The sequence below is a fragment of the Mustelus asterias genome (assembly GCF_964213995.1).
Source record: "Mustelus asterias chromosome X unlocalized genomic scaffold, sMusAst1.hap1.1 SUPER_X_unloc_5, whole genome shotgun sequence".
In the NCBI taxonomy this organism is placed as follows: Eukaryota; Metazoa; Chordata; class Chondrichthyes; order Carcharhiniformes; family Triakidae; genus Mustelus; species Mustelus asterias.
Genome location: NW_027595350.1, coordinates 149,363 through 163,929, shown reverse-complemented (window position 1 = coordinate 163,929; position 14,567 = coordinate 149,363). Strand labels below are relative to the sequence as shown.

General features: G+C 46.0%; 1 protein-coding gene across 6 annotated transcripts in view; it reads right to left on the bottom strand.

The window, feature by feature from the left end:
* smarcc2 (SWI/SNF related BAF chromatin remodeling complex subunit C2) overlaps window positions 1-14,567 on the bottom strand; it is a 305,878-nt gene that overhangs the window by 141,955 nt on the left and 149,356 nt on the right. For 5 of the 6 annotated variants that reach the window (XM_078208999.1, XM_078209004.1, XM_078209002.1 and 2 more), the window contains exon 24: window positions 7,905-8,071. In XM_078208999.1, the coding sequence (XP_078065125.1) occupies window positions 7,905-8,071 (167 nt within the window). The remainder of the gene's footprint in view (window positions 1-7,904; window positions 8,072-14,567) is intronic. The other variant, XM_078209000.1, reaches the window with a different exon arrangement.

Below are 14,567 nucleotides of genomic sequence, written 5' to 3'. Positions count from 1 at the left end.
ATCACACTGATCACTGTCCCACTGAACATACTGTAACCCCTCAATCACACTGATCACTGTCCCACTGAACACACTGTAACCTCTCAATCACACTGATCACTGTCCCATGGAACACACTGCAACCTCTCAATCACACTGATCACTGTCCCATTGAACACACTGTAACCTCTCAATCACACTGATCACTGTCCCATTGAACACACTGTAACCTCTCAATCACACTGATCACTGTCCCATTGAACACACACTGTAACCTCTCAATCACACTGATCACTGTCCCATTGAACACACACTGTAACCTCTCAATCACACTGATCACTGTCCCATTGAACACACACTGTAACCTCTCAATCACACTGATCACTGTCCCATTGAACACACACTGTAACCTCTCAATCACACTGATCACTGTCCCACTGAACACACTGTAACCTCCCAATCACACTGATCACTGTCCCATTGAACACACACTGAAACCTCTCAATCACACTGATCACTGTCCCACTGAACATACTGTAACCCCTCAATCACACTGATCACTGTCCCATGGAACACACTGCAACCTCTCAATCACACTGATCACTGTCCCACTGAACACACACTGTAACCTCTCAATCACACTGATCACTGTCCCACTGAACACACACTGTAACCTCTCAATCACACTGATCACTGTCCCATTGAACACACTGTAACCTCTCAATCACACTGATCACTGTCCCATTGAACACACACTGTAACCTCTCAATCACACTAATCACTGTCCCACTGAACACACTGTAACCTCTCAATCACACTGATCACTGTCCCACTGAACACACACTGTAACCTCTCAATCACACTGATCACTGTCCCACTGAACACACACTGTAACCTCTCAATCACACTGATCACTGTCCCATTGAACACACTGTAACCTCTCAATCACACTGATCACTGTCCCATTGAACACACTGTAACCTCTCAATCACACTGATCACTGTCCCACTGAACACACTGTAACCTCTCAATCACACTGATCACTGTCCCATTGAACACACACTGTAACCTCTCAATCACACTGATCACTGTCCCATGGAACACACTGTAACCTCTCAATCACACTGATCACTGACCCATTGAACACACACTGTAACCTCTCAATCACACTGATCACTGTCCCATTGAACACAGTGTAACCTCTCAATCACACTGATCACTGTCCCATTGAACACACTGTAACCTCTCAATCACACTGATCACTGTCCCACTGAACACACACTGTAACCTCTCAATCACACTGATCACTGTCCCATTGAACACACACTGTAACCTCTCAATCACACTGATCACTGTCCCATTGAACACACACTGTAACGTCTCAATCACACTGATCACTGTCCCACTGAACATACTGTAACCCCTCAATCACACTGATCACTGTCCCACTGAACACACTGTAACCTCTCAATCACACTGATCACTGTCCCATGGAACACACTGCAACCTCTCAATCACACTGATCACTGTCCCATTGAACACACTGTAACCTCTCAATCACACTGATCACTGTCCCATTGAACACACTGTAACCTCTCAATCACACTGATCACTGTCCCATTGAACACAGACTGTAACCTCTCAATCACACTGATCACTGTCCCACTGAACACACACTGTAACCTCTCAATCACACTGATCACTGTCCCATTGAACACACACTGTAACCTCTCAATCACACTGATCACTGTCCCATTGAACACACACTGTAACCTCTCAATCACACTGATCACTGTCCCACTGAACACACTGTAACCTCCCAATCACACTGATCACTGTCCCATTGAACACACACTGAAACCTCTCAATCACACTGATCACTGTCCCACTGAACATACTGTAACCCCTCAATCACACTGATCACTGTCCCATGGAACACACTGCAACCTCTCAATCACACTGATCACTGTCCCATTGAACACACACTGTAACCTCTCAATCACACTGATCACTGTCCCATTGAACACACTGTAACCTCCCAATCACACTGATCACTGTCCCACTGAACACACACTGAAACCTCTCAATCACACTGATCACTGTCCCATTGAACACACTGTAACCTCTCAATCACACTGATCACTGTCCCACTGAACACACACTGAAACCTCTCAATCACACTGATCACTGTCCCATTGAACACACACTGTAACCTCTCAATCACACTGATCACTGTCCCATTGAACACACACTGTAACCTCTCAATCACACTGATCACTGTCCCATTGAACACACACTGTAACCTCTCAATCACACTGATCACTGTCCCATTGAACACACACTGTAACCTCTCAATCACACTGATCACTGTCCCATTGAACACACACTGTAACGTCTCAATCACACTGATCACTGTCCCACTGAACATACTGTAACCCCTCAATCACACTGATCACTGTCCCATTGAACACACACTGCAACCTCTCAATCACACTGATCACTGTCCCATTGAACACACACTGTAACCTCTCAATCACACTGATCACTGTCCCATTGAACACACTGTAACCTCTCAATCACACTGATCACTGTCCCATTGAACACACACTGTAACCTCTCAATCACACTGATCACTGTCCCATTGAACACACACTGTAACCTCCCAATCACACTGATCACTGTCCCATTGAACACACACTGTAACCTCTCAATCACACTGATCACTGTCCCATTGAACACACACTGTAACCTCTCAATCACACTGATCACTGTCCCATTGAACACACACTGTAACCTCCCAATCACACTGATCACTGTCCCATTGAACACACACTGTAACCTCTCAATCACACTGATCACTGTCCCATTGAACACACACTGTAACCTCCCAATCACACTGATCACTGTCCCATTGAACACACTGTAACCTCTCAATCACACTGATCACTGTCCCACTGAATACACACTGTAACCTCTCAATCACACTGATCACTGTCCCATTGAACACACTGTAACGTCTCAATCACACTGATCACTGTCCCATTGAACACACACTGTAACCTCTCAATCACACTGATCACTGTCCCATTGAACACACACTGTAACCTCTCAATCACACTGATCACTGTCCCACTGAACACACACTGTAACCTCTCAATCACACTGATCACTGTCCCACTGAACACACTGTAACCTCTCAATCACACTGATCACTGTCCCATTGAACACACACTGTAACCTCTCAATCACACTAATCACTGTCCCACTGAACACACACTGTAACCTCTCAATCACACTGATCACTGTCCCATTGAACACACACTGTAACCTCTCAATCACACTGATCACTGTCCCACTGAACACACACTGTAACCTCTCAATCACAGTGATCACTGTCCCACTGAACACACTGTAACCTCTCAATCACACTGATCACTGTCCCATTGAACACACACTGTAACCTCTCAATCACACTGATCACTGTCCCATTGAACACACTGTAACCTCTCAATCACACTGATCACTGTCCCATTGAACATACTGTAACCTCTCAATCACACTGATCACTGTCCCACTGAACACACACTGTAACCTCTCAATCACACTGATCACTGTCCCTTTAAACACACACTGTAACCTCTCAATCACACTGATCACTGTCCCACTGAACACACTGTAACCTCTCAATCACACTGATCACTGTCCCACTGAACACACACTGTAACCTCTCAATCACACTGATCACTGTCCCACTGAACACACACTGTAACCTCTCAATCACACTGATCACTGTCCCACTGAACACACACTGTAACCTCTCAATCACACTGATCACTGTCCCATTGAACACACTGTAACCTCTCAATCACACTGATCACTGTCCCACTGAACACACTGTAACCTCTCAATCACACTGATCACTGTCCCACTGAACACACTGTAACCTCTCAATCACACTGATCACTGTCCCATGGAACACACTGTAACCTCTCAATCACACTGATCACTGTCCCACTGAACACACACTGTAACCTCTCAATCACACTGATCACTGTCCCATTGAACACACACTGTAACCTCTCAATCACACTGATCACTGTCCCATTGAACACACACTGTAACCTCTCAATCACACTGATCACTGTCCCATGGAACACACTGTAACCTCCCAATCACACTGATCACTGTCCCACTGAACACACTGTAACCTCTCAATCACACTGATCACTGTCCCATTGAACACACTGTAACCTCTCAATCACACTGATCACTGTCCCATGGAACACACTGTAACCTCTCAATCACACTGATCACTGACCCATTGAACACACACTGTAACCTCTCAATCACACTGATCACTGTCCCATTGAACACAGTGTAACCTCTCAATCACACTGATCACTGTCCCATTGAACACACTGTAACCTCTCAATCACACTGATCACTGTCCCACTGAACACACACTGTAACCTCTCAATCACACTGATCACTGTCCCATTGAACACACACTGAAACCTCTCAATCACACTGATCACTGTCCCACTGAACACACTGTAACCTCTCAATCACACTGATCACTGTCCCACTGAACACACTGTAACCTCTCAATCACACTGATCACTGTCCCACTGAACACACACTGTAACCTCTCAATCACACTGATCACTGTCCCATTGAACACACACTGTAACCTCTCAATCACACTGATCACTGTCCCATTGAACACACACTGTAACGTCTCAATCACACTGATCACTGTCCCACTGAACATACTGTAACCCCTCAATCACACTGATCACTGTCCCATGGAACACACTGCAACCTCTCAATCACACTGATCACTGTCCCATTGAACACACACTGTAACCTCTCAATCACACTGATCACTGTCCCATTGAACACACTGTAACCTCTCAATCACACTGATCACTGTCCCATTGAACACACACTGTAACCTCTCAATCACACTGATCACTGTCCCATTGAACACACACTGTAACCTCCCAATCACACTGATCACTGTCCCATTGAACACACACTGTAACCTCTCAATCACACTGATCACTGTCCCACTGAACACACACTGTAACCTCTCAATCACACTGATCACTGTCCCATTGAACACACACTGTAACCTCTCAATCACACTGATCACTGTCCCATTGAACACACACTGTAACCTCCCAATCACACTGATCACTGTCCCATTGAACACACTGTAACCTCTCAATCACACTGATCACTGTCCCATTGAACACACACTGTAACCTCCCAATCACACTGATCACTGTCCCATTGAACACACTGTAACCTCTCAATCACACTGATCACTGTCCCATTGAACACACACTGTAACCTCTCAATCACACTGATCACTGTCCCACTGAATACACACTGTAACCTCTCAATCACACTGATCACTGTCCCATTGAACACACTGTAACGTCTCAATCACACTGATCACTGTCCCATTGAACACACACTGTAACCTCTCAATCACACTGATCACTGTCCCATTGAACACACACTGTAACCTCTCAATCACACTGATCACTGTCCCACTGAACACACACTGTAACCTCTCAATCACACTGATCACTGTCCCACTGAACACACTGTAACCTCTCAATCACACTGATCACTGTCCCATTGAACACACACTGTAACCTCTCAATCACACTGATCACTGTCCCATGGAACACACTGTAACCTCTCAATCACACTAATCACTGTCCCACTGAACACACTGTAACCTCTCAATCACACTGATCACTGTCCCACTGAACACACACTGTAACCTCTCAATCACACTGATCACTGTCCCATTGAACACACACTGTAACCTCTCAATCACACTGATCACTGTCCCATGGAACACACTGTAACCTCTCAATCACACTGATCACTGTCCCACTGAACACACACTGTAACCTCTCAATCACACTGATCACTGTCCCACTGAACACACTGTAACCTCTCAATCACACTGATCACTGTCCCATTGAACACACACTGTAACCTCTCAATCACACTGATCACTGTCCCATTGAACACACTGTAACCTCTCAATCACACTGATCACTGTCCCACTGAACACACTGTAACCTCTCAATCACACTGATCACTGTCCCATTGAACACACACTGTAACCTCTCAATCACACTGATCACCGACCCATTGAACACACACTGTAACCTCTCAATCACACTGATCCCCGACCCACTGAACACACTGTAACCTCTCAATCACACTGATCACTGTCCCATTGAACACACTGTAACCTCTCAATCACACGGATCACTGTCCCATTGAACACACTGTAACCTCTCAATCACACTGATCACTGTCCCATTGAACACACACTGTAACCTCTCAATCACACTGATCACTGTCCCACTGAACACACACTGTAACCTCTCAATCACACGGATCACTGTCCCATTGAACACACACTGTAACCTCTCAATCACACTGATCAATGTCCCATTGAACACACACTGTAACCTCTCAATCACACTGATCCCCGACCCACTGAACACACTGTAACCTCTCAATCACACTGATCACTGTCCCATTGAACACACTGTAACCTCTCAATCACACGGATCACTGTCCCATTGAACACACTGTAACCTCTCAATCACACTGATCACTGTCCCATTGAACACACACTGTAACCTCTCAATCACACTGATCACTGTCCCATTGAACACACACTGTAACCTCTCAATCACACTGATCACTGTCCCATTGAACACACTGTAACGTCTCAATCACACTGATCACTGTCCCATTGAACACACTGTAACCTCTCAATCACACTGATCACTGTCCCATTGAACACACTGTAACGTCTCAATCACACTGATCACTGTCCCATTGAACACACTGTAACCTCTCAATCACACTGATCACTGTCCCATTGAACACACACTGTAACCTCTCAATCACACTGATCACTGTCCCATTGAACACACTGTTACCTCTCAATCACACTGATAACTGTCCCATTGAACACACACTGTAACCTCTCAATCACACTGATCACTGTCCCACTGAACACACACTGTAACCTCTCAATCACACTGATCACTGTCCCATTGAACACACACTGTAACCTCTCAATCACACTGATCACTGTCCCATTGAACACACACTGTAACCTCTCAATCACACTGATCACTGTCCCATTGAACACACACTGTAACCTCTCAATCACACTGATCACTGTCCCACTGAACACACTGTAACCTCTCAATCACACTGATCACTGTCCCACTGAACACACACTGTAACCTCTCAATCACACTGATCACTGTCCTATTGAACACACACTGTAACCTCTCAATCACACTGATCACTGTCCCACTGAACACACTGTAACCTCTCAATCACACTGATCACTGTCCCATTGAACACACTGTAACCTCTCAATCACACTGATCACTGTCCCACTGAACACACTGTAACCTCTCAATCACACTGATCACTGACCCATTGAACACTCATTTTCAGCCCTGCATCCCATTGAGAATAGCAACTTCGAGTTCATCACTTCTCATTTTGTCCCTAAACATGTTCCTCTCCCGCTTTTCTAAATCGACTTTGAGCACCCATTTTTCCACCCAATTCATGAAGCTATTATGTCTTCTTGTACTCTATTACCATTTGCCTCACTGTTTTGTACCCGTCCCAGTTCCCTGCAATCAGGAAATTTGCAAATGCTGCCCTGTTCCTGCAAGACAATGTGCTTCATATATCAAAAATAGCAATGGTGCCTGTGCACAGTTTTGGTGATTTGTTTGGTCTTCCATCTGGATTCTGCAACTAAGGAGTCGAAAGCAGATGGCAATTGCTGAACTTTTTCAAATGAAGTGTCAAGTACAAATGGAGCTGGTCAAACATTTTTCTGATCTGATGCTTACCTTTGCTTTGACTGCTGCTGCAGCGAGTGCAGCAGCTGCTGCTGTTGACAGATTGCCTTCACCAACATCCCTCTCCAGTTTTGTCTTCTTGTCTGTTTCCGACTCTCCATCCTTCTTTGCTCCATCCTCCTGGAATTCCTTATTTTCTTTCTCCCTTTCTGCCTCTGCTGGAATGAACCACAAAAGGAGGACGATAACTGAGCATTCTTTTATCCCATCTCTGTCATCTTCCTCCTCCTCACACCCACTCTGGGCTTGGCTTGTTCAGCAGACCCATCACTGGCTCGCACGCAACTTTCTTACCCCCTGCCAGCTGACACTGCAAATGGTCCTGTTTCCGCAGCTATTGTCCCCTTCTCTTTCAAGGCCACTGCTAATCATTTCCCTCCTGGTAAAAACTTCTTTCCCCTCACCTGTACGTTTGCAAACTATTGCCCCATCTTCCATTCCGCTCCAATGTTCCTGAATGCATCACTGCATCGTCATCTCCCAAATTCATGCTCATTTTTCCCGCAACTCCCACACCTCAAACAGCCCTTAGTAAAATCACAACACTTGACCTCCGTGACATGCCCGTCTCTTCCTGCTCAACCTCTCTGCAGCTTTTCACATGGCTGACCAAAGGGTCTTCTGCCAATGCCCCTGGCTCCATCATTCCGCTGACTGGGACCGTATTCGCCTGGTTCCATTCTGATCTATCTCACTGTAGCCAGAGTATGGATTTTCACAGTAACTTCATTGCAGTGTCAATGTAAGCTTACTTGTAACCAATAAACAAACTTTAACTTTACCTCCAGCAATGTTTTCTCTCTCCACTTCTAATGGTTACCTCTCCAGTCCTGCAGAAAATGTGTCACTGGCCTCTTCGCTTTCTTATTGCCCTTGGTAACATCACCAATAGACACAGGGTCAGTTCCCATTGGTCCACAGATGACACGCAACCCTCTCACAACAGCCCCTTTCTTATTCCAAACTCTCAGAATTCAAGCAAAATGCTGCAGATGCTGGAAATCGGCAATAAAACCAGAATAGTCATAGAGGTTTACAGCACGGAAACAGGCCCTTCGGCCCAACTTGTCCATACTGCCCAGTTTTTACCACTAAGCTCGTCCCAGTTGCCCAAGTTTGACCCATATCCCTCTATACCCATCTTACCCATGTAACTGTCTAAATGCTTTTTAACAAAATTGTACCCGCCTCTACTACTATCTCTGGCAGTTTGTTCCAGACACACCACCCTGTGTGTGAAAAAAATTGTCTTTCTGGACACTTTTGTATCTCTCCCCTCTCACCTTAAACCTATGCCCTCTAGTTTTAGACTCCCCTACCTTTGGGAAAGGTTGTTGACTATCCAGCTGATTTGTGCCCCTCAGTATTTTATAAACCTCCATAAGATCACCCCTAAGCCTCCTATGCTCCAGGGAAAAAAGTCCCAGTCTATCCAGCCTCTCCTTATAACTCAATCCATCAAATCCCAGTAGCATCTGAGTAAATCTTCTCTGCACTCTTTTTGGTTTAATAATATCCTTTCTGACCAGAACTGTCCACAGTATTCCAAGTGCGGCCTTACCAATGTCTTGTACAACTTCAACAAGACGTCCCAACTCCTGTATTCAATGTTCTGACCGATGAAACCAAGCATGCTGAATGCCTTCTTCATCATTCTGTCCACCTGTGACTCCACTTTCAAGGAGCTATGAACATGTACCCCGAGATCTTTGTTCTGTAACTCTCCCCAACGCCCTACCATTAACTGAGTCAGTCCTGCCCTGGTTCAATCTACCAAAATGCATCACCTCGCATTTATCTAAATTAAACTCCATCTGCCATTCGTCAGCCCACTGGCCCAATTGATCAAGATCCCGTTGCAATTCGAGATAACTTTCTTCACTGTCCACGATGCCACCAATCTTGGTGTCATCTGTCAAAGTTACTAACCATGCCCCCTATATTCTCATCCAAATCATTAATATAAATGACAAGTAACAGTGGACCCAGCACTGATCCCTGAGGCTCACTGCTGGTCACAGGCCTCCAGTTTGAAAAACAATCCTCTGGCTTCTGTCATCAAGCCAATTTTGTATCCAATTGGCTATCTCACCCTGGATCATGTGAGATTTAACCTTATACAACAACCTACCATGCAGTACCTTGTCAAAGGCCTTGCTAAAGTCCATGTAGACAACATCAACTGCACTGTCCTCATCTACCTTCTTGGTTACCCCTTCAAAAAATTCAATCAAATTTGTGAGACATGATTTTCCACTCACAAAGTCATGCTGACTGTCCCGAGTCAGTCCTTGCCTCTCTAAATGCCTGTAGATCCTGCCTCTCAACACCTTCTCACAACTTACCCACCACAGATATGAGGCTCACCGGCCTGTAGTTCCCAGGCTATTCCCTGAAACCTTTCTTAAACAAAGGCACAACATTTGCCACCCCACTTGTGACTATCGATGATTCAAATATCTCTGCTGGGGGACCCGCAATTTCATCCCTAGCCTCCCACAACGTCCTGGGATACACTTCATCAGGTCCTGGGGATTTATCTACCTTGATGCGCCTTAAGACTTCCAGCACCTCCTTCTCTGTTATATGTACACTCCTCAAGACATAATTATTTATTTCCCCAAGTTCCCTCACATACATGCTTTTCTCAACAGTAAATACTGATGAGAAATATTCATTTAGGATCTCACCCATCTCTTGCGAATCCGCACATAGATGGCCTTATTCATCCTTAAGAGGTTCGACTCTCTCCTGAGTTACTCTTTTGCCCTTTATGTATTTGTAGAAGCTCATTGGATCCTCCTTTGCCTTCTCTGCCAAAACAATCTCGTGTCCCCCTTCTGCCCTCCTGATTTCTCTCCTAACTCAACTCCTACACCCCCTATACTCTTCAAGGGATCCACTTGATCCCAGCGGCCTGTGCATGTCATGTGCCTCCTTCTTCTTTTTGACCAGGGCCTCAACATCCAGAGTCATCCAGGGTTCCCTACTTCTACCAGCCTTGCCCTTCACTCTAAAAGGAATGTGCTTACCCTGAACCCTGGTTAACACACTTTTGAAAGCCTCCCACTTACCAGACGTCCCTTTGCCTGCCAACAGACTCCCCCAATCAAGTTTTGAAAGTTCCTGTCTGATACCATTAAAATTGGCCTTGTGCCAATTTAGAATTTGAACTTTTGGGCCAGACCTATCATTCTCCATTGCTATCTTAAAGCGAATGGATATATTCTGTACAATACTGGTCACTGTATTTAAGGAAAGATGTAAATGTGTTCAGCAGTTCATTTAAGGTTTACTAGACTAATGGCAGGAATCAGTGGGTTGTCTTATGAGGAAACGTTGGAGAGGATAAGTTTGGATCCACTGGAGTTTCGAAGAGTGGGGTGACTTGATCGAAACATAAAAGATCCTGAGGGCCTGATGGGATATACCCCAGAATACTGAGAGAGGCAAGAGAGGAAATTGCTGGGGCCTTGAGAGAAATCTTTGTGTCCTCACTGGCTACAGGGGAAGTCCCAGAGGATTGGAGAATAGCCAATGTTGTTCCTTTGTTTAAGTAGGGTAGCAAGAATAATCCAGGTAATTACAGGCCAGTGAGCCTTACGTCAGTGGTAGGGAAATTATTGGAGAGGATTCTTCGAGACAGGATTTATTCCCACTTGGAAATAAGTGGACGTATTAGAGAGAGGCAACATGGTTTTGTGAAGGGGAGGTCGTGTCTCACGAACTTGATCGAGTTTTTCGAGGAAGTGACGAAGATGATTGATGAGGGTAGGGCAGTGGATGTTGTCGACATGGACTTCAGTAAGGCCTTTGACAAGGTCCCTCATGGCAGACTGGTGCAGAAGGTGAAGTGGAATCAGAGGTGAGCTGGCAAGGTGGATACAAAACTGGCTCGGTCAAAGAAGACAGAGGGTAGCAGTGGAAGGGTGCGTTTCTGAATGGAGGGCTGTGACAAGCGGTGTTCATGATGTGGAGATGCCGACGTTGGACTGGGGTGAACACAGTAAGAAGTCTCACAACACCAGGTTAAAGTCCAACAGGTTTATTTGGTAGCAAATACCATAAGCTTTCGGAGCGCTGCTCCTTCGTCAGATGGAGTGGAAATCTGCTCTCAAACAGTGCACAGCGACACAACATCAAGTTACAGAATACTGATCAGAATGCGAATCCCTAAAGCCAGCCAGGTCTTAAAGGTACAGACAATGTGGGTGGAGGGAGCATTAAACACAGGTTAAAGAGATGTGTATTGTCTCCAGACAGAACAGCTAGTGAGATTCTGCAAGCCCAGGAGGTAAGCTGTGGGGGTTACTGATAATGTGACATAAATCCAACATCCCGGTTTAGGCCGTCCTCATGTGTGCGGAACTTGGCTATCAGTTTCTGCTCAGCGACTCTGTGCTGTCGTGTGTCGTGAAGGCCGCCTTGGAGAACGCTTACCTGAAGATCCAGGGCTGAATGCCCGTGACTGCTGAAGTGCTCCCCCACAGGAAGAGAACAGTCTTGCCTGGTGATTGTCGAGCGGTGTTCATTCATCCGTTGTCGTAGCGTCTGCATGGTTTCCCCAATGTACCATGCCTCGGGACATCCTATCCTGCAGCGTATCAGGTAGACAACGTTGGCCGAGTTGCAAGAGTAGGTACCGTGTACCTGGTAGATGGTGTTCTCACGTGAGATGATGGCATCCATGTCGATGATCCGGCACATCTTGCAGAGGTTGCTGTGGCAGGGTTGTGTGGTGTCGTGGTCACTGTTCTCCTGAAGGCTGGGTAGTTTGCTGCGGACAATGGTCTGTTTGAGGTTGTGCGGTTGTTTGAAGGCAAGAAATGGGGGTGTGGGGATGGCCTTGGCGAGATGTTCGTCTTCATCAATGACATGTTGAAGGCTCCGGAGGAGATGCCGTAGCTTCTCCGCTCCGGGGAAGTACTGGACGACGAAGGGTACTCTGTCCACCGTGTCCCGTGTTTGTCTTCTGAGGAGGTCGGTGCGGTTTTTCGCTGTGGCGCGTCGGAACTGTTGATCGATGAGTCGAGCGCCACATCCTGTTCTTATGAGGGCATCTTTCAGTGTCTGGAGGTGTCTGTTGCGATCCTCCTCATCCGAGCAGATCCTGTGTATTCGGAGGGCTTGTCCGTAGGGGATGGCTTCTTTAACGTGTTTAGGGTGGAAGCTAGAGAAGTGGAGCATCATGAGGTTATCCGTGGGCTTGCGGTATAGTGAGGTGCTGAGGTGACCGTCCTTAATGGAGATGCGTGTGTCCAAGAATGCAACCGATTCCGGAGAGTAGTCCATGGTGAGTCTGATGGTGGGATGGAACTTGTTGATGTCATCATAGAGTTGTTTCAGTGATTGCTCACCATGACTCCAAAGGCAGAAAATGTCATCAATGTATCTGGTATACAGCATTGGTTGAAGGTCCTGTGCGGTGAAGAAGTCTTGTTCGAACCTGTGCATGAAGATGTTGGCATATTGAGGTAAGACTGAGGTAAGACAGGCAAGACTGCTCTCTTCCTGTGGGAGAGCACTTCAGCAGTCACGGGCATTCAGCCTTGGATCTTCAGGTAAGTGTTCTCCAAGGCAGCCTTCACGACACACGACAGCGCAGAGTCGCTGAGCAGAAACTGATAGCCAAGTTCCGCACACATGAGGACGGCCTAAACCGGGATGTTGGATTTATGTCACATTATCAGTAACCCCCCACAGCTTGCCTCCTGGGCTTGCAGAATCTCACTAGCTGTTCTGTCTGGAGACAATACACATCTCTTTAACCTGTGTTTAATGCTCCCTCCACCCACATTGTCTGTATCTTTAAGACCTGGCTGGCTTTAGGGATTCACATTCTAATCAGTATTCTGTAACTTGATTTCGTGTCTCTGTGCACTGTTTGAGAGCAGATATCCACTCCATCTGACGAAGGAGCAACACTCCGAAAGCTTATGGTATTTGCTACCAAATAAACCTGTTGGACTTTAACCTGGTGTTACAAGCGGTGTTCCTCAGGGATCAGTGCTGGGACCTTTGCTGTTTGTATATATATATATATAAATGATTTGGAGGAAAATGTAACTGGATTGATTAGTAAGTTTGCGGACGACACAAAGATTGGTGGATTTGCGGATAGCGATGAGGACCATCAGAGGATACAGCAGGATATAGATCAGTTGGAGATTTGGGCGGAGAGATGGCAGATGGAGTTTAATCCGGACAAATGTGAAGTAATGCATTTTGGAAGGTCAAATACAGATAGGAAATATACAGTAATTGGCAGAACCCAAAGGAGTATTGATAGGCAAAGGGATCTGGGTGTACAGGTACACAGGTCACTGAAAGTGGCAACGCAGGTGGAGAAGGTAGTCAAGGCGGCATACGGCATGCTTGCCTTCATCGGCCGGGGCATTGAGTTTAAAAATTAGCAAGTCATGTTGCAGCTTTATAGAACCTTAGTTTGGCTGCACTTGGAATATAGTGTTCAATTCCGGTCGCCACACTGCCAGATGGATGTGGAGGCTTTGGAGAGGGTACAGAAAAGATTTCCCAGGATGTTGCCTGGTATGGAGGGCATTAGCTATGAGGAGAGGTTGGAGAAACTTGGTTTGTTCTCACTGGAACGACGGAGGTTGAGGGGAGACCTGATAGAAGTCTACAAGATTATGA